Raw genomic sequence first — 21,396 nt, forward strand, 5'->3', positions numbered from 1 at the left:
TCTCTTCAGGCCAGCTGAAAGGGAGATCCAAGCACATGAAATGCCACCTAAGGCTGAGGCAAGTTGGCAGGTTCCTGACAGATGCTCTCTGGCTGTAACAATCTGTAGGCGTTGGGCCACAGTGAATGCCAAAGAGGAGAGGGGAAGAGGAATGGAGGAGTGGAGAAGCAATGAGGGAAAGAGATTCAGAGAGTGAATGCCCCACTCATTCAACTCACCCCACTTCCCCTGCCATCCTTGGCTCCCATGCCTGTAGTCACCATCCTCTGATCCCAACAGGCTGACTTCCTGTGGACTCCAGACCTGGTGGTCCTCCCCATCTCCCCCAAACTTCTGCCCAAGCATTTGTGGTACACATGGGCTGTCTCCCTTGTACTTCTGTGCTCATGAACTGTAATGATCCACTCTCTCCTCTCCTTGGATACCTCCCTGAGAAAGGATGTGTCTGCTCTTAGCTCAGCATCCCAAGTACATAAAGCTCCTAGAGTCAGGCAATGCATGAAGGCTTAGGACACAGAAACAAATCTTTCAGTCACCCCACATTGTTTCAGCAGGGGACTTCTCAGGGCCTGATGGGAACCAGTCACCAAAATCTCTCTCATCAGACCTCCTGAAGGGCACCCATGCTGCTCAGGCCCCACCCAGAGGGAGACCCAGGTCCCAGGCAGGTCCCGACGTACTGAAGGCTCTATCACAGAGCTAAGCGATCGGGGTGGGTTTGGCTGCCCTGGGACTGCTAGGTCTGCAGAGCTGACTGATGAGCCTATGCCAGCTACTGAGGGAGGAAATGCTGCCAGTGAACACAAAGTAATCGTGCAGCAGGAAAGAAAGTGGCAGCTACGGCCGGAACCCCACCTCACTCTGAACATACAACAGCCTCCCAAGCAGGTGCAAGGTACTCGAGGTAACACGTTCTTTTTTTTTTTTTAAGATTTTATTTGTCAGAGAGAGAGAGGGAATGAGGAGGGGGAGCAGCAGAGGGAGAAGCAGGCTCCCTGCTGAGTAAGGAGCCCGATCCCAGGACCCTGACATCATGACCTGAGCCAAAGGCAGACGCTTAACCGACTGAGACACCCAGGCGTCCCAAGGTAACACATTTTTCCTGCTCCTCAAAGTTCCTTTCAGACAAAATCTGATTTTAATGAGCATCGGGGGCAGCCCTAAACCAATACATTTGACTTGGCCACTGGGGAGGGCCCAAGGAGAACTGGCGCATGACCCATTTATTTCAGAGATCTTTGGTGGCTTTCCTCTTCTCCAGTCCTTGACTTCTGCAGACCTGGTGTTGGTGATGGAACCCCAAGGCTTTATGAGACTGTCCCCTCCACTGCTGGACACTCCCAGGCAGCTAAGAGTTGCCAAGCTCTCACCAAGTGTCCCACTCTGTGTTAGTCACTGTCCATGTCTCTAACTCCATGTCTCACCAGGGGAGTATTGTAATGATTCCCATATTCAGAAAAGGAAATGGTGTCTTGGAGAGGTTGACTCACTTGTCTAAGATCACAATTGCTTAAAAGTGGCAAAGCCAGGATTCAAACCCTGAGCTCTTAAGTAGAGCAGGTTTGCAAACTGCAGTCCCACTGAGGGGCTGGGCACCTGTGGATCAGTGAAACCATGCAGGTGTAAGAAAGGTGGAAGGAGGTGGCACCTGTGATGGACTGGGGTGCAACTGCCTTCTTTGGGTTTATTGTTCCATGACAGAATATGCCCCTGGGTGATCAGCCCTTCAGGTTTTTCAAGAGAGGTTATAAATATAGATTTATAAGCATAATTTCCCAATTTGTATTGATTACCAATGCATTTTTTTTAAATCACAGTGCAGGTCAACACTGAATGGATCTCATAACCACATCTGTGAGTAGGTTCATGACCATGCCCTTTGAGCCCAGGGTCTTAACTCCCTGGCTTTACTGCGTTATAATGACTAGATAGGTCTATGTCTGGTGATTTGCAGCTTTTCTTCCTGTTATTTCGATCTGCTGGCCTCAGTTCTGCCATCTGGAGCAACAAGGGTCCCAAAACACTATTCTCCTGTCCTCTTCTCTAGACTAAACATCCCCAACAGCTTCAAGCATTCCCCTCCTGGTTGGTTTGCAGGACCTTGGTCATGCTGGCTGTTCCTCCAGGCATGGCCCAGGCACATTCCCACCTGCTCACAGGACTCCCCAAATCCACCGCTTGGAACTGAGCCCTATATTTGAGGTCTATGTGTGCCATGTAGAGCAAGGCAGGCTCCCTGCCCCACAAAGACTTGCCCAAGAATAGAACCCAAGGCCACTTGGCTTGTTGGGAGCTGAGGATTTGCATCAGGTTAAGTGAAGAGACTCTGGTCCCTCTCGCCCGTGAAAGGCTTCTCAGTCTCCAAGGTGATTGCCACTGTTGTGGGGAGTGACATCCCCAGTCACCAGCGCTTCCCACCATGGTCCAAAGGATCATACCAGTCCCTGCAGGGACTGCTCCAGGGTTAGCAAGCTAACACCTACGGCTGTCAGGCCCACACCTGGCTGACCTTCCTTCCAGAGAAGACTGCACATGGCACCAAGAATCCATCCCTCTGTGTTGCAAAACAAATCTCACCCTCCTACCCAGTTCCCCTATCCTGATATCTGGGGGGACATTAACATGATTCAGCATGCCCATCCTAAGATTCACCCCCATTTCCTGACACTCACCGCCCAGAGCATACCATGTTCAGTCTAAAAGCCTGGCTGTGACCACCTGTGGTCAGAAACAAAGGGGGTGAGTCAACGGTGAGAACCCAGTGGGTCCGAGGAATAATTCCAGTAGCTCAGCCCAAATCCTCCACACTCAATAGCTGTGGGCTTTCCCATCTGCCCCAGGGTGGAGGCCTCTTTGCTTCTAGTTCCACCTCCCAACTTCCCTTCTGAAATGGGGAAATGCAAATCTGGGAAGCTGCTGTGAAAACTGAGAAAAGCAAAGTGGCCTATCTTCTACTCTTGCTCTGCCTGCTGGCCCTTCCCGTGGCCACTGGGGCCGGGTCTGAGCAGAGCAGCTGGGTTTTCCCCTGAGCAGTGACTCACAGATGTCGTTTCTCTGGCACAGACTCTCACAAAGGTCCCAGCTGGGAAGGTTTCCTGGTGGCCAAGTGATCCCTCACAGCTGCCAGCCCGGCAACAAGGGATTCCAGCTGGTGTGAGGTGATGAAAAACGGGTCCAGGCTTTGTCCCTTGGCTACAGGACCTGTCTGTCCCACTTGCTAGACTCAGGATGTAATTCATCATCGAAGTTACTGTGGAGCACCCGAGCCCTCAGCCCATCATAACTACTTTAGTAAAATCAGATTTCTGGAAGGGCATCACGACCACCACAGAAGAGCGCTGGTTTTTCAGTGAGCTCGGTGCAAAGAGGTCCTGGAGCTGTCCAGTTGCCCACCAAGTCCTTAACACTCAAACTGACAAGGGCCCACAGATAAAGACACATGACCAAGGACATGCCCTATAGCACACAACAGTGAAAGGCTCATGCAGGGCAAGGGCCAAGTGAGACCACAGATTTTAACATTATTTTGGATAGCTGAATCCTCCCTCCAAACAAAATCTCATGCAGAACCACAGTATTCAGGCAGATCCAAGGGTAGCTGCTCGGATGGACACCAGGGTAGAGCCAGGAGCCCATCCCCACTCAGACTCCCTGCAATCCTGCCCCCGGGGGCTCCTTAGCCTCCTCCACTGAGTCACTGGGGCTCCACATGACATGGCTAAAAACCCATGGTTCAACCCCTCATTGTACAGAGGTCCACAGAGCATGTCATGCATTTCCCAAGGTCACATGGTAAACACATATTACAAATCCAGCCAGAATAAAAGGACCTGCACACCAAGCTTGCAATGCATCAAAACAGCTGTACAAATGGGCAGCTTGGGCAGGTATGAAAAGTAAGTGAATACACACATTAGGTTAATTTTAATTTTGTCTCAGCCACTTTCTAGCTGCGTGTACTCAGGCAAGCCACTGCATCTCAGCTGGCCTGAGGCTGGGGCTAGATCCAGCACCACCTGCACTCCTCACCTTAAGGAAACCTCTCTCTCCCCTGTGGCCATGTAGTTTGCAGCCCTTTCAGATAGCGATGGTTCATTGTCCCCCATGCCCCTCTTCTCAGAGCCACTACCCCCTGCCCTCCTATAAAAACCCCTGCTCTAGTGAAGCTCCTGGGACCTGGCTGCAACACCAGCTTCCCCTCCTCCTTCAGTGTCTGTCAACAACCTGGTCCCTCTCCAGTCATGGAAAGCCTTGGCTCCTGGCCCGAAGTCTTCCCCTCAAGTCCGGCATCATCTTGACATCAGGCTCCTGTGCTCTGTCCATCCAGCACCTCTCCTCTTCCACTCCAGGATCCCAAATTCTGATTCCACTTGGGCTCCCCACCCAGGGTTACATCCAGGACTTTGATGAGACCTGCTGCTTCTTGGGAATTGTAAACTCCAACACCCCATCTCACCCAGCCCTCAAGCTCTCCCTACTCCCTCTGCTTGGCTTGGACACCTTATCAATACCTCCACCTTTGATCACTCTCTTTTCCCCCAGCCTATTCCCCTCCTCCTCTCTTCACTCGGGCCAGTAGGTGGCCCAGAGCCCTTGATCATTGCTTTAAGTACTTTCTTGCTGAATTTTCAACTCTAAGAACCCTCATTGTACTGCTGTCACTCTCCCTCCCCAACAAATCACACCCCGGAACTGGATGGAGACGGTGCCTTCCTGACTCCTTTCCCCAGACTATAGAGTCCTGATGGAAAAGGTGGCAGAACCATGAGGATAAGAGTACTGCCCCGTCCTCCCCTCCCACCATGCTCTGGACAGAGCTCAGTCGGCCTCAGTGAACAGCTTTCTGCTCCAGCTCCTGAGCCCAGACTCCACACAGCCTGGCTCTCAGCAAAGCCCACCTCCCTCTCTCTCATCAAACAAGTGCCCCAAGCCCTACCTGATGGCTCTCCCTCCGCCTGTGCTCCACCATCCTCCCTCTGGGAATTCTCTTCCCTTACTTCTCCTGCATCCTTAACTGCTCATTCTGTAACTATTTCCCTCCATACATTTCTTCCATTCCAAATCAAAAAGCCTCAAACAAACAAGACTCTTCTTTACTCTGACATCCCCTTCTATCACCACCATTTTAATTTTTCTTTTATATTCAGATTTCTTCCAGGGGTAGCTCTGAGTCCTTTTCCCTGCCTCCTCATATCCCACTCCTCCCTTGGCCCATGGCCTAGGCCTCTGCCCCACACTGCCCACTGAAACCACCACCTCCATGTTGCTGACTCCAAATGCCTGAGCTCAGCTGCTTTTGACTTTGCCACCTACCTCTGTTGGGACTTCTCCACCATCACTGCTCCCAGCTTACCTTCCGAATCTCTGGACCTGCCTTCTCCATTTCCCTGCCAGCTCCTCTTTCTCCTCCAGGTCCCTAAATGTCCCTGCTTCCCTCTCTTCTGCAATCCTGCCCCTAGTGTCATCTCATCCATGTTGGAGGCCTCATCCATGCAGACTCCAGATCTCCCCGGGGATCCAGCCCCAGATGTCTCTTGAGCTCCAGGAGATCTCTAAATCCCACTGCACTCACCCCTCAGGCCTGCCATGGACCCCTCAGACTCTGCAAGGTCCACCCAGGTCACTGAGCCTGTGACCCCACCGCTGCAATATCTCTTACCATGTCATGCCCACATGGTGTCTGCGGGGACAAGCAGTAGCTTTCCCTCTGGCCTCCCCACCCCCTGCACTACTCACTCCCGTCTGTCTCTCAGCAGCCAGAGCGAATGTCCTTAACAGGAAAATCCAATCATGTTGCTCTTCTGCTTAAAATCTCTCCGGGCTATCTACCTCCAACGAAAAGCCCAAAGAGCCCTTGCAGAGCCTTCCAGACTGACACTGTGATATCCGGCTCCTGCTACCCTCTCCATGCGCCTCTCCGTGATTTCCTGCACGGGATGCTCTGGTCATAATGAATTGCTTATAGATCCCTGGACCTTCCGTACTGTCTCCCCTCACGGTTTCACAAGTGCTGATTCCTCTTCCTAATTCTTCCGATGGCTAACTAGCTCCTACTGGCCCTTTGGTGCTCAACTCCTAGTCGCTGATTCCAGAACTTTCCATGGCCTCCCCTAGCCCCTCCCTTTCTGTGCTCCCACAGCACCCTGCACCTTCTTCCCTCGTGCCACTTCTCCTGCTCCACAGTAACTGGCTGTTCACTAGCCTGTGTCCCCATTAGGTTTTGAGGGTTTTGAGGACGGGCACTGGGTCTTATCCAGTTTATCTGTGTGTTCCTAATACCTACAGACCAGTCAGTGCTCAACACATTGATCTGAAAAAATGAATGAATGAAAGAGGAAATTACGTTTTCTTGGTAAGTCTTAGAAGGCACTAGACTTCCAAGAAGAATAAAAATCCAATTTCCCTGGGACTTTTGGCTTCTATAGTGTCCTTCCCATCCTGTTCACCAAGGAGCCTTGGGTTCACAGGGGATGTGGATGGTTTCCCCAAAGCTTCTCTCCAGGGTACCCTCTGCTCTCATCCCCCCCACACCATTCACAGACCTTCTTTCTCCCTTCAACTTATCCATGATGATTAAGGGCTTGATGAATGCAGGGCACAGGCCAGAGGAGGGGAACAGGACTTGTTTTCCTTTAAAGAGAAACACCTATTCTTGCCCTCCCCTACTGGGGTAACAGGAAACACCTGGAGATTGTTGGTAAAGCATCATGCAAACAGGCCAAACCACCAAACCTGAAACCAGAAAGCACTTACCAAGAAAGGAAGTGCTGATGGGGCACTCAACAGAGCTTTCATCTGGTGTCAAACTAGAAGACTTCCTAGAGGTGAGCTTTGGGCTGGGTCTTCACAGAGGTGAGAGAAAAAGAGGGGCAGCAAATATGAGCATGATGGGTGGGTATTAACAGACAAGGAATGATGTGAGCAAAGGCAGAGAGGACAGGAGATGCCTCATGAGCCATAGTGATGAGTGACAGGCATAAGGTGGTGAACTTTGATGAAGACACATCTTAAGGACAAAACAGGGTTTTCTGAGCCTTCACAAAAGCAATATGGGGGTCTGTAGTGGAATGAAGGTGAAAGGAAGGTGCTCTGGGAAGGATTCTGAATAAGGACACTACAGGTGTTTAAGTGACCCCAGGGCAATAGGCTGGAATCTGGGGATTGAAAATTGAAGGGAAGAGGCCAATACCACAGCATTGATTGTAACTCCCAAACATTGATTGCAACCCTCCCTCCCAAAAGGAGGGTTAGTCCCCTCCTTCTCCAGTGTTTCAGATAGAGACCCTGTGCAGGGCATGGACCCATCTCTGGCCTGCTTTGGGCCCAGCAGTCAGTGGGCTTTGTGCTGCCAAGGTGGTGACACTGGGGTCCTCAAATCCCTACTCTTTCTAAAAGGTACAATCCCTTTGCTCTTTCAGTTGTCTCTTTTTGGCCATTATTTAGCACAGAGGCTGGCACAGAGCAGGCAATTTCTCTTTCCTAATAATAATAATGAATTAACAATTGTTGAATGCTTACCATGCACCAGGTACTTAGATATATTATTATTTTAATTATTCTTTATAACAACCTTGAGATGAGTATATTATGATTTTTTTTAAAGATTTTATTTATTTATTTGACAGAAAGAGAGACAGCGAGAGCAGGAACACGAGCAGGGGGAGTGGGAGAGGGAGAAGCAGGCTTCCTGCCGAGCAGGGAGCCCGATGTGGGACTCGATCCCAGGACCCTGGGACCACGACCTGAGCCGAAGGCAGACGCTTAACAACTGAGCCACCCAGGCGCCCTCCATGATTTTTTTAATAGAAGAAAGAACTGAAGCCATGAGCAATCTGCTGAATCACTTGGTAAATATTTACTGAGCACCACTGTATGTCATACTGAGCTAGGCCCTGGGGACATGGAGGTGAGTGCCATGCGTAAGGTCTGCCTTCCTGGAGTTAACAGCCTGGAGGAGGAAAAAGACATTATGCAAACAGTACCATAGTAATTAATTGATTTTATTATGATTAATAGACTAAACAGGAGAAAAAGTACAGAGTACTTATAGATGGTAACTAACTTTTGAGTCCATTTGATTAAAAAATGTAAGAACCATGAGAGACTATGGACTCTGAGAAACAAACAGGGTTTTAGAGGGGAGGGGGGAGGGGGGATTAGTTAGCCCGGTGATGGGTATTAAGGAGGGCACGTACTGCATGGAGCACTGGGTGTTATACGAAAACAATGGATCATGGATCACCACATCAAAAACCAATGATGTATTGTATGGTGACTAACATAACATAATAAAATTAAAAAAAAAAAAAAAGTAAGCTTCTTCCAGCCTGACTTGCATACTGCTGCATTACATGAATGAATACTCTTTTCTCCTTTCTTCTTTGGCTTTTACTCCCCTACTTTTGATTCTATCTCCTCATGGAATCTATATTTTTTCTCTCTCTCTCTTCCTAATTAAATCCTCTTCTCTGCCCATGCTATACCTTCTGTCTGCCATTATTATCATTTGTTGACTGCGTGCCTGCATAAATGAGTGAATTAGTCAATGAATTAATGAATGAACTCACGGACATGATTATTACACAAACACATCACTCATCCACTGCGGGTCAGGCACTTGGTGTGCTTGTGAAGACATGGGTCCTGCTCTCCAGTTGCTCAAGGTCGAGTGAGGGCAAAAACATGGCAAGAAACAATCACAAGACTGAATAAGTGAGATGGTGTAGGCTTGTAAGCCCCTTGCAGGCCCAGATCATTTGAGGACTGCACTGAGGTTAAGGACGGCCAGGCAGGCCTAGGCCAGGAGGAGAAAACGTTCTCTTCCCCTTACCTCATGTTGCAAGGCCTAAATGCCTGGATCAGCAGGAAGTGGCTCTTGCCTCGCTTAAAGTGTGTCTTTCTAAACAGAAGTGTTCTTTCTAAAGACAAAGAACTTGTTGTCTCCAAAGGAAGGATGGCTAAGAGAATTCTTTATTCTGCAAGCATAAACAGGATATAAACAGGATGTATTTTGTTCTTATTGCATTTCGTGTATATTTCACTTCACAGATGTTGGCTTGATACATTGTTATGTTTATCTGATCTCTGCGAGTATATAGCTATGTGAGAAATAAACGGCAGTATGCAGTTGCAAGTGCTGCCTTTGCTCTGCATCCCCTGTGTCCTGGTGATTTCGTAGACCCTTACCCAGGGACCCCAACGCACTAGACGTTGACAATTGGCGCCCGAACAGGGACCCTGAAGGACGTACAGGAAGGGTGAGTAACTTAATTAAGTACAGGGTGATGGGACAAGAAACTTCTACTCCTTATGTTCGAATGCTGAAGCATTCACTTGCTGTCTATGGTATCACTGTCGCTTCTAATGATATTGAGCTGTGCTTGAAGGTGGTTCGAGAATGGAATCCTTGGTTTCCAGAGGAGGGAACTTTAGATTTAGATAATTGGCGGCGAGTTCGACATAATGTCGAGAAGGCAATGAGACAGGGAGAAAAAATTCCCGTGCGGTTTTGGTCTATTTGGTCGATTATTTTTACAGTGCTTAAAGCTATGGAGGACGACCGCACGGTCGAAGATTTCCATAAGGAGATGGCTCCTTCTATACAAGACCTCCCTTTAGATACGGATGAGAAAAGGGCGGTAGAGAAAGATACCTTTAAGCTTACTCCATCCCGTGAGCCTAGCGAGGGTGGTAATGAAGAACCAAAACCGAAAGTAAAATCGGATCCCGAGGTGGAGCGTGTGTGGAAGGTTTTTCAGCAGGTTATGGCTATGACGGAGGAGTCTAAGAAACCCTCTAGGAAGCCCTCTGCTCCGCCTTTGCCGTCTGTACCAGCTCTTTCTTCTAAAAATCCTTTCCTTTCTGCTGCTTTAGCTGAGCTTGATGCGCTAGAGGATAGGGATGATGAGGCTGGCGCAGGTAATTCTGTCTTTGCTTTTCCTGTTATCAGGCCTCCCCCAGTCCAGGGGGTGGCACAAGCACCATATTATGACGGAATAGGTATAGAAGATATTGGTCGCTTGAAAAAGGCAGTGTCTTTATATGGACCTCAATCACATTATGTTAAGGAGCTAGTTAATAGTCTAGCTCGACATTATAATAATTTTTCTCCTGAGGACTGGAGGGTCCTCTGTCGGGCTCTTTTAAAAGAGCCTGAGTATCTGCAGTGGCAGATGTGGTTTTCTGAACTTTGTATGTATGTACATGTGGTAATAGATACATATTCTCAATTCATTTGGGCCACAGCACAAAGTGGCGAAACTGCACAACATGTTATCACCCATCTTTTAGAAACTTTTGCTGTGATGGGTTTACCATCTATTATTAAAACAGATAATGGACCTGCATATAGCAGTAAAAAATTTCGAACTTTCTGTGAACAATATGGTATCATGCATAAAACAGGCATTGAATACAATCCTCAAGGGCAAGCCATTGTAGAACGTGCGCATAGTACTTTAAAGTTGCAAATTAAAAAATTAAAAAGGAGGAAAAAGGATCATATCTTAGCATTCACTCAATCAAATGCATGTTCTATTTTGCAACAAGCTCTGTTCGCATTAAATTTCTTGAATCTTCCGCAGGGAGATATCCTTTCCCGAGCAGAAAAGCAGTTCATAGAGGGAGAGGTCGCTCCCCCTCCATTAAATGAACATATATGGTTTAGACCGACTGCAGATGCAGAATGGCAACCGGGGCTATTGCTTTATAGAGGGAAGGGTTATGCTTATGTCTCCACAGAGGATGGACGGACCTGTTCCTGGCTCCCCGCACGATGGATCCGGTCGAGGGCCAATTCGAACGGCACCGTATCCCACCAGACGACGGATGGGGAATCCAGACCAAGATGAACTTCCGTTACAGGCCATAGCACATCTGAATTTGGGGGGACGACCTCGCCGTCGGCAGATATTTGCTACTGCTTTGCTGACTTGGGGGCAAATTAAAAAGCTTAGTGGGGAGGGGCAAAAAATCCTGCAGCGAACAGGGAAGGCTTGTACGCCTGAAAATTTATTTTTGGCTATGTGTGCCTTGCTTACTGTATTATCCTCTGCCGAGGCGACAAATGTAAGCTATTGGGCCTATATACCTAATCCACCTATGATGGAACCTGCACCTTGGGGAAGTGCAGATATTCCTGTCTATACCTCCCCTGTGATACTTTCGCCTCCTTGGAAGAATCTTACTTATCTTAATCAGGATGATGGCACCTCATTTAATTTTTCATACAAAGGGGATGGTCCTTACATTTGTCTGGGCCCATCACCGTGTGCCGAGATGGATTGGCAGAACTGGATCCTGCCGGGGAATAAGTCTAATGGATCCCGAACTCATTTACAAAGAGTTGAAGCATGGTCTCTTAACATGACATGGGGAAATATTACATTTGCTGAATTCCCCTCATTTCCTGCCTGTCCTGATTTCACTTATATCGGACTGGCCTATAAACCATTTGTGTGGCAGGAATGTATTGGAAAATTCGTGAAATTTTATAAGAATTTACTTATGTGGGGACCATATGGTCAATTTCTTCGGAATTGTTCCGAATGGAATAAGACATGTTGTGATTTGTCCTTATCCTACAGGATGCCACCACGGAACAAATGGAATGAATCAATGGTGAATCATCAGTTGATGGCCTGGGGAGATGGCGGCATCGCAGATCCTCGTATAGCACATCAGAAATTTCCTGACCATATCCAAACGCACTTATGGAAGATTGCTGCTGCGCTTAAGACTGTTAGACTTTACGAGGGAACCTTTTCTGGCACCGTGAATTCTGCATCAACTTATAAATTCACCTCATTTAAAGAGATAAATGTAACTGCATGCGTACCTTTACCATATCTATTTCTGATAGGGAATTTTAGCTTTGATAACGGTATTAACTGTACCAATTGTCGACTATATTCTTGCATTAATAGCTCTATAGAATTTGACTCCGAATATTCTCTTATGATTTTACAGCAACGTTCTCATATTTGGCTTCCGGTAGATCTAGAACGACCATGGGCTCAAAATCCTGTAGATGTCTTAGTATTGGAGTTTTTTAAAAGGGTACTAAAGCGCACCAAACGTTTTCTCGGTATTGTTGTGGCAGTCATTTTAAGTTTAATCGCAGTTACTACTATAGCTACGGTATCAGGCATAGCTTTACATACATCTTTGCAGACTAAGCATTTTGTGGAAGACTGGCACCATAACTCTCGGGATCTTTGGCTTTCACAAACCATGATCGATACTCGCTTACAAACACAAATAGATGTCCTCAGACAGACGGTGAGCTGGTTAGGGAAAAAGGTTTTGACACTAGAAAGGCAAGTTTGGCTGCGTTGCGATTGGAATTCCACAACTTTTTGTGTTACCAATTTAAAATACAATGAGTCGCAGCACGAGTGGAGCATCATCCAAAGTTATTTAGAAGGTAATTCCTCAGCTACTAAAATGATCAATGACCTACACACGAACATTCAGGAGGTATTTGGCAGACCATTTGAGACTGAAGATGCCGCTACGTTGGCCAATTTACTTCTTAAGCAACTTAAGGGACTAGATCCAAAAGGTATTATTCAGAGTTTGGGGCATACTGCTGGAGGAATGGGACTTGTATTGTTGATTGTTATCTTATGCTTTATGCTGTTGCATTTTTGCTATCTAAAGCCTTCCCAGAATTCTATGGCCATCCTTTGGAGGGCACTTTTATTAAAACAAAAGAAAAAAGAGGGAATTGAGATGGTGTAGGCTTGTAAGCCCCTTGCAGGCCCAGATCATTTGAGGACTGCACTGAGGTTAAGGACGGCCAGGCAGGCCTAGGCCAGGAGGAGAAAACGTTCTCTTCCCCTTACCTCATGTTGCAAGGCCTAAATGCCTGATCAGCAGGAAGTGGCTCTTGCCTCGCTTAACGTGTGTCTTTCTAAACAGAAGTGTTCTTTCTAAAGACAAAGAACATGTTGTCTCCAAAGGAAGGATGGCTAAGAGAATTCTTTATTCTGCAAGCATAAACAGGATATAAACAGGATGTATTTTGTTCTTATTGCATTTCGTGTATATTTCACTTCACAGATGTTGGCTTGATACATTGTTATGTTTATCTGATCTCTGCGAGTATATAGCTATGTGAGAAATAAACGGCAGTATGCAGTTGCAAGTGCTGCCTTTGCTCTGCATCCCCTGTGTCCTGGTGATTTCGTAGACCCTTACCCAGGGACCCCAACGCACTAGACGTTGACAAATAAGCACACAGGAAAAAGAGAGCAACCCTGCTGAGGTGCCTACCTGAGCCTACTTCTCCAGTGATCTGTAAATTCTGGCTGTCACAGCAGATCCTTTGCTCTTTGATAAATGTCCTAGGATGGTTACCCCATTTATGTTGTGTCAGAGGTATGGATGTCCTTAATTAACCTTTCCAATTTATTGGAATATCTCCCAAACAAGTGGTTCCAAAACTTAGAGGCCCTTGGGATCACCTGGGAATCTTTAAAAATCACGATGCCAGGCTCTTACCCATCGCAAACATTCTGATTTAGTTGATCTGAAATGCAGCTTGGATACCAGGAATTTTAAAACCTCCCCCAGGAGATTCTAATGCACAAGTTTGGGAACCACTCTTGCAGATCCTCATGGATCTGGTCTGGAAGATGAATGAAATCAGATGGGAGTTTGAGGAGAGCAGGTGAGGTCCTGCCACCAGGGACTCGCTCCTGGGTTTGAAGTACAAAGCCATGACTCTTAGAGGAAATAGCTCTGCCAGGCTCTAAGTCAATGGACGACATTGCGAAGTTGTTTCCACCATTTAACAATCATTCTGCACTCACTTTGTGCCTGCTTTGAGCCCAAGTCAGTCCATCTCTGCTCTCAAGGATCTGGTTGGGGGATGTGGGTCTAAAACATACAAGAGAGGGCGCCTGGGTGGCTCAGTCGTTAAGCGTCTGCCTTCGGCTCAGGTCATGATCCCGGGGTCCTGGGATCGAGTCCCGCATCGGGCTCCCTGCTCGGTGGGAAGCCTGCTTCTCCCTCTCCCACTCCCCCTGCTTGTGTTCCTGTCCTCGCTGTCTCTCTCTGTCATATAAATAAATAAAATCTTTAAAAAAATAAATAAAATAAAATAAAAAAAATAAAACATACAAGAGAATCTTGTATGATTGCTGAAAAGATGCGGGATGTCCAGGGTGTCACAGGGACATTGAGGTGGAGCATCTAATCTGGGCTCCCTGCCCTTTACATCATCTGCTCTTTTCCAGCCCTCTAAAGAGAGAACATGACCAATAAAAATGTACAGGGCATCTATTATATGTCAGGCACCAGGTGCCAGGCAGTGGATGAGGCCCCTGAGGCAGTATAAGGATGAAGAAGAAAGATCCTTGCCCTCAAGGTGTTCACAGACTAGGGTGAAGAGTTTTTCTTTCTCATTCCTCTCACATGAAACAGTCTGGGGTGAACCCCATCACAGAGTAGAAACCAGTGCTGTGGAACGTGGAGGATGGCCAGGTCAGCTCTGACATCTAGAAGATTTAGATGTTCTGACATCTAGAAGGATCCTTTGCAGCAAACCTTAAAAGATGAGTGGGATTTCTGAGGGTGAACATGGAAGAAGAGGAAAGCCCTTCATTCCTCCTCACCTATTTTGCTAGAGTCAGGACATGCCCAGGGTGGAGGACAGAGTTGGGGATTGCTTCTTGGCCTTGCATGACCCACGCCCACTAACATTCCCAGCTGCACACTGCCTTCTCCTGACCATCAGGGCACACGAGCAGCCTGTGATCAGTGAAAAGCCCCATCAACCACCACCATAATCTGGAAACAATAAGGCGTCATTGGGTAAGGCACTTGGGAATAGCAGTGGCTTTTGAATCTCATTTCAATCATCAATATCTTATTGAATTCAAGAAAAGGGGAAACTCAACATTGCCCAAGAGCAGCCCCTCTAAATATAAATGTTTCCTCAATGCATAGGACTACTTTCAATACCTCTTTTCCCCATTTCTCTCCTTGCTATTTCACTTCCCATCCACCTCATAGGGTTCCTGCCTCTCACTTCCTCCTGACCAAATCTGGCACCAGTGTTTTCTAAAATTAAACTAGTCTTTAAGATGTCTCTAGTTTTATTTTAGTTTTCTTCTCCCACCTTTTGTCCCCTTGCTTACAGTCTTTCTTCAGATTTAATTAATCATCAAACTTTCAATGAGCATCTGTTAAGTGCCAGGTTCGATCATGGAGTGTCCATACAGAGAAATGCAGGGCTAGTCCTGGTCCTGAGCCCTTACAATCCAACTGATAAGGACACATGGAAATGGGTAGAGATAACGTGACATTAGCTGGCATGGTGTTGGTGATACCAGGAGGCTCGGTTAAGACTTCACATTTCAAGGGAGGGAGACTTCAACATGGGGTAGTAGCTGGAGTCTGCAACTACAAACTCTGTGACTGGACATTAACCAAACACTTACTATGTGCCAAGCAATGTGTGGAATGTTTTCTTCCCAGTGTCTCATCAATCCTTAACAACTTCTTCAAGTAGGAACTTTTTATTAAGACCATTTCACTGATGATTAAATTAAAGCTTCTGTAGATGATGTAGCTTTCCAAAATCACAGAGCCAGGAAGGAACTGAGCTGGCAGTCTAGCCCAGGCCCATGTGACCCCAGACATTAAGATTAAGGTTCAGATCACTCTGTGGGGCCATCTCTGGCTCGAGTTTCCTGTGTGTGACACAGCAATTTCTCCTTCTCTGGTGGGAAGATTAAAAGAGATGCAAAAGGGCGCCTGGGTGGCTCAGTTGGTTAAGCGACTGCCTTCGGCTCAGGTCATGATCCTGGAGTCCCGGGATCGAGTCCCGCATCGGGCTCCCTGCTCGGCAGGGAGTCTGCTTCTCCCTCTGACCCTCCTCCCTCTCATGCTCTCTGTCTCTCATTGTCTCTCTCGCAAATAAATAAAAATCTTAAAAAAAAAAAAAAAAAGAGATGCAAAAGAACACGTACCACAGTGCCAACACAGAAGGTTCCTGGGAAATAGTGGTTATAACCACTGCCATCATCATCATCATCACTATCATTGTCATCCTTGTTACATTCTTCTTATTATTAAAGCCCCCCAGGAAAGCAGCAAGAGGCCCCAAGACATTATTGCTTGAGAGGAAGGGAATGGTACTCCATGCAGGGAGGTTCGAAGGAACAAGATTCAGGCCCCAGAGCGCATGGTGTTCTCAGGGACTCAGGACCGACTAGTTTGGCTGGAGCCTGAGGTCTGGGCAAGGCTGAGGTGGAGAGAAAGAAACTGAGATTCTTGAGTGCAGGTTTAGGAGTTCGTACCTGATCCTTTGGACTATGGCAATGGCATCTCAAAGTGTTTGTGTGTATGTATTTTTTAACATCCACTAACGGTGACCTTTAAAAATAGGGGGGTTTTTTGTTGTTGTTTTGAAGGGTAACGTTTCGCATAGATCAAAATCAAAATAATAAAGATACACATTGGAAAGTCTCATTCTAACTCTGCCCTGACCACCCCATTTTATAACCCCTAGAGGTAACCACTTAATTTAATTTATTTTATATCCTTCTAGTATTTCTTTGTTCAGATATGAACAAATACAAATGTATATTTTTATTCCTCTGACTTTCATATTCAAATGGTAGTATACTAAATATTCTGTTTTCCCCTTGGTTTTTTTCACTTTATAATATATCCAGAGCTTTTTTTTTTTTCTATATCCAAACATAAAGGTACTCATTTTCTTTTTACAGTAGTGAGTATTCCATATGTGGATATACCACCATCCGTTTTACCAAGCCCCTAGTGATGGGCACTTTGGCTATGTCCAGTCTTACTATCACAGTCATTCTACATGGAGAAACCATGTCATTCAACATCATTCTGATGATATATGCGGGTATACTTGTAGGATAAATTCCTAGGATGGGATTACTGGCTCAATGGGTAAATGCATTTGTAATTTTGAAAACTATTGCCAAATTGCCCTCCATGGGGGTCGAACCAATTAACACTCCTATCAACAACCTACTGATGAGAGTCCCTATTTCTTCAGAGCCCAGAAAACCAAGTACATAGTCAAACTCAAATTCTTGCCAAATTGATGTGAAAAAAATGATGTCTCAGTGTACTATTAATATGCAATTCCTCTTAATTATGAGTGAGAGGGTGTATATTTTCCCTACTGTTTACTATTTTCTATTTTATTCATTTCCACCCTACTCTTTTTTCCCTTCCTTTTGCTTATTTTGAGCTTCACTTGTTCCCCCTTTTTTTTAGTTTCTTAAGGTAGAAACTCAGGGCAATGATTTGAGATCTTTTCTAATATTGGCATATGATGCCATTAATTTCCCCCTAACTACTGCTTTTATGGCATCCCACAAATTTGGATGCATTAGGCTTTTCTTTTTTAATTTATCTTTTTTGTATTATTCTTTTAAAATAATATTCTTAGTTATATTTGACTTCATTTTTGAAGGATGTTTGAGTGGATGTAGAATTCCTGTTTGACTTCCCTTGCCCCGTACTTTGAACGTATCGTTCCACTGCCTTGGAGCCTCCACTGCTTCTTGGGAGAAGTCAGTTCTTGACCACATGCTTTCTCCCCTGTACGTGATGAAGCATTTTTCTCCTGCTGCTTTCAAAATTTTCTCTTCATTTTAGCTGTGAAAACTTCGATTATCATGTGTCTAGGTGTGGATCTCTTTGTGTTTACCCTGTTTGGGGTTTTTTGAGCTTGTCTGATCTACAGATTAACGTTTCTTATCAAATTTGAGAGGTTTTCAGCAACTTTCTGTTCACACATTTTTTTCTGCTTTTTTCTCTCTTTCCTTTCCTTCTGAGAGTCTCATTACATATTTTGGGGGCACACTTGCTATTGTCCCCAAGATATCATAGTTCTCTGTTGACTTTGCTTCCATTTTTTTTTCTTTGTTCCTTAGAGTGGATGATTTCTACTGATCTTTTTTCATGTTAACCATTTTTCGGACATCTCAAATCTGCTGTTAAGCCTTTTTAGTGAAACCTGTGGTCCTTTTTTAAAGTTTCTATTTATTTATTTAGATTCTCTACTTGTCAAACCATTTTTATAATATTTTCCTTTAATTCTTTAAACATGCTTAATTTTTTAAACATCTATAATAGCTACTTTGAAATCTTTTCTGCTAAATCCAAAATCTGGGCCCATGGAGGACCATTTTAACTGCTTTTTTTCCTGACTATGGAGCACATTTTCCTATTTCTTTGAATGTCTTATAATTTGTTGAAACTGGAAATTCTTAGGTAATATTTTGTAGCAACTCTGGGTTCTGATTTTTTTCCTCTGAGAATTTTTTACTGTTTTGGTTTGGTTTGGTTTTGTCTTTTGAGTAACTTGCCAGGGTTTAGTTTGTGGTTATTTGTCTCTCTGCAATGTGCCTCACTGATGGGTCTGCTCAGTTTCCCCCCGCCCCCATTCCTTTTTTTTTTTTTGCCTGTCTTTAGAAGGACTACCTTGGTCTGCATAGCTTAATGATCAGCCAATGATTGGTCAGAGACTGTACTCAAGCACCTGAGCCAGTAAAGCTTCTACCCCTTACCTACGGATCTGAGTGTGGGCTGAGGAACAAATTCAAAGCTCAGGCAGGTTCTTAAGTCAGCTTTTATTTTCCACTGGATCCTCCCAGAACCTGCCTGTGAGTGAGCACAGCATCTCAGTCAGACAGAGATGTGTGGAGTGTTTATCTAGTCCCTCTGTGACTATCTTATTTCCAGATTTTCCTGTTAAATTTCTGAGTACTCTACTGGTCTGCTGCCCACCCCAAGCAGCATGAATCTTCAAGCAAACAGGGCCGTAGGCTTTCCCATTTGTTTCATTCCACATTTGCTACTTTTACTGAAAACTCCGCTGAACATGGGACTTTTGCCCTCCCCTCCAAATCGAGAGAGCTTCCTCCAGCAATGACACTGTTGGTTTTCATAGCCAGCCACACTCTGGTAGCTCTGCCTCTCCCAAACTTGGAGGTAGGAGGGCAGATCTGAGCAAGAACACCACAGACTCCCATTGTTCTGACCAGGAGTGCAACAATTTTTTTTATGAATAAACATTTTTCTATGTGTTATTTTGTATTTGATCAATTTTCAGAGCCCTGAAATGATTGTTTTTGACAATTTTGTCTGGTTTAACATTATTTTTGGATGAGAGGATTTGCCATAGCTGGAAATCTTACCAGTTGTTGTTTTTAATGGACTTATACTTTTATGTTCCAAAGACACTTGTATTTTATTGAGCTAAAGCATTGTGCTACCTGGGAGGGCTAGAATTAAAATTAGTCCACTAATCCACTTTTTTATGGAAGCTTGTGAAAAATTAAGCTAATGTACCTGTATTCATCCACCAAAGAACAGCATTCTAAGGAGTAGAACTTTGAAGGACAAAACATGTCAGACGCCAAAGCCAGGGTCCACACTTAGGAATCTCTAGAGACTTGGTGTCCAAGGGGATAATACTGCAGCACTCTAATTATTTTAGAATTTCAAAAACCCTGAGGAAAAGTCACACCTTTACTTGTAACAAGGCTACCCAGGCAAAACAGAATGTCAAATGGCTTTACTTTGGACTGAATTCTCACACTTGAGCGAGGCAGTCAGCAGCCTCTCATGCTAGCCAGAAGCTATGTTGGTTGTTATAAATGTTCACATTGCTTACAGTGGATAAGCACACTCATCATTACATAATAAAAGCAGTTTGTTTTGCAGGCAAAATGATCCCACACATGGGGTTCCTGGGGGTGGGTGGGGAGGATGTTTTAAAAGGAGTTTTCAGTGGGAATGACCAAAAAACAGAGCTATAAAGGGTGGGAGTACCTGGGAGGCTGATTAAGCCCACTTCAGGTGTTACTTGGCCCTGATCCCCTATTCAACTCCCACCCACATCTTCACCTCAGGTTGTTGTTTGGCGAGACCAAGAGTTCACCACCTCACTCCCTGCCCTGTCATCCCTGCCCACTCCCACTCTCTGGCCCTCTGCTAAGTAAAGACCCCATTCTCAGTGACACAAGTTTCGGCCCCCGAGAAAGCAGCAGGACAGGCAGGGGAGATCATGGGCAGCTGTGCTTGGGAGAGAGAGTTGGCTTACCATCAGGAAGACATTCCACCAATCCCAGTGCTCCAAAACACACCTGAGGACCGGGCTGGGATTGGGGGAAGTGAGCAGTGGGTTTCCAGCATGCTGGATGTGCCCAAGAAGTGGGGAGGTACCGCTAAGACACCGCTGTACTGAGGGCTCACCTGCCTGCACAGGATTCACCCAGAGGGGAAGGGAGGGGTCTGGAGGAGAGATGGTAAGTGTGAGGACAGGTTGTGAGTCAAGTTTGGTCTGGGGGCCAGGAAGTCTGATAGCCTCCTGGCCCTGGGTACTCACCAAGTGAGTGCTTAACCTCTCTCTCCCTCTCCCGGTCTCTCTCCTTCGCTCTTTCTCTATCTATCCCCCTCTCTCCCTCCCCTCTCAGGAAAGTCACACAACTACAGTTCAGAGCAGCACTTGCTATGGGAGATGAGTGCACGAAAACAGTGGCCTCCTGGGGCGTTAGACCCAAGTCAGCCTGGAGAAGCTGGGAATGCTGCTCCTGGAGGGGTAGGTGCTTAAATGGGTTTGTCGGGCAGAGGGGTTTGTGTTACTTAACTACACTAAAGCTCCAGTTTCTGGACATTATTTGCAGAATGGGGAGTGGGAGGATTGATGTCAGTAACAGGACCTCAGGTAACTGGAGGTGTTGGGGTTTGGAGTTTGACAAATAAGTGGAAGAAAACCCAAAAGTCCCATCGGACCTCCTTCCCATCATAAACCTCACCCCTAAAGGTAACCATGGTAAACCACTTGCCAATAAAAGAAATCTTGATTCAAAACAAAATAAATAAGTGGGGGGGGGAATATTTTTAACCTTCAAAATCTCACCTGCCTCTTTTTAAGAAGCCCTCGGCTAGCAGGTATGCAGGGAGCCAGGTGCTGGTTCAGAATGTCTACCTCCCATTTCTCCCGTTTTGGGGAAGCTTGGGGGGGTTGGGCTGGGTGGCTCTAACGTCCCCAGGCTGCGGCAGACGCCGCCTGTGCCGCAGTGTGCAGTTGCCGATGCGTGTGGCGCCCTCTGGTGGCTATGCACAGTACATGCATCTGGTCCTTTCTGCTGAGCTGATTTCCACCTCTGTGTAGGTCCCGTGGAACCGCTGGGGGTGGGAGCGGATTTCACAGCCAAGACAAGAGAGCTTAGGCCAGGCTATTATTCCATGCCAGTTATTAAGCCCTTCCTATGTGCCAGGCACCAGGCTAATACAGGTATTATCAGTCATTCATTCATTCATTTATACCTTCAATATGTGCCAGGCTCCTCCTAGGAAATCACATGTAAGCAGAGACCCCATAAAGGAAGCAAG

At 46.1% G+C, this 21,396-nt stretch overlaps 1 protein-coding gene and 1 long non-coding RNA gene across 5 annotated transcripts; both read left to right on the forward strand.

Annotated features, from left to right (window-relative positions):
* The first annotated feature begins 1,050 nt into the window (after positions 1-1,050).
* LOC118019014 lies at positions 1,051-7,660 on the forward strand. The gene is made up of 3 exons (XR_004681534.1): positions 1,051-1,088; positions 6,678-6,824; positions 7,626-7,660. It is a non-coding gene; the product is annotated as an uncharacterized LOC118019014 (long non-coding RNA).
* Positions 7,661-9,068: 1,408 nt separating this feature from the next.
* LOC118019013 (endogenous retrovirus group K member 13-1 Env polyprotein-like) lies at positions 9,069-12,754 on the forward strand. 4 transcript variants are annotated; one of them, XM_035017809.1, is made up of 3 exons: positions 9,069-9,257; positions 10,741-11,067; positions 11,586-12,754. In XM_035017809.1, coding segments are annotated over exons 2-3 (1,158 nt in total). In that variant the 5' UTR covers positions 9,069-9,257; positions 10,741-11,065; the 3' UTR covers positions 12,742-12,754. The 4 variants fall into 4 exon arrangements, with proteins under 4 accessions (XP_034873700.1, XP_034873699.1, XP_034873701.1 ...); XM_035017808.1 differs by having other exon boundaries at positions 10,741-12,754; XM_035017810.1 differs by lacking the exon at positions 10,741-11,067 and having other exon boundaries at positions 9,141-9,257.
* The last annotated feature ends 8,642 nt before the right edge of the window (positions 12,755-21,396 follow it).

The sequence above is a fragment of the Mirounga leonina genome, unplaced genomic scaffold (assembly GCF_011800145.1).
Source record: "Mirounga leonina isolate KUSES-001 unplaced genomic scaffold, KU_Mleo_1.0 Mir_173, whole genome shotgun sequence".
In the NCBI taxonomy this organism is placed as follows: Eukaryota; Metazoa; Chordata; class Mammalia; order Carnivora; family Phocidae; genus Mirounga; species Mirounga leonina.

What these genes read in the sequence shown, in the direction of transcription:
- LOC118019013 (XM_035017807.1), top strand. Translation starts at nt 10,723, where the DNA reads ATGCTTATGTCTCCACAGAGGATGGACGGACCTGTTCCTGGCTCCCCG.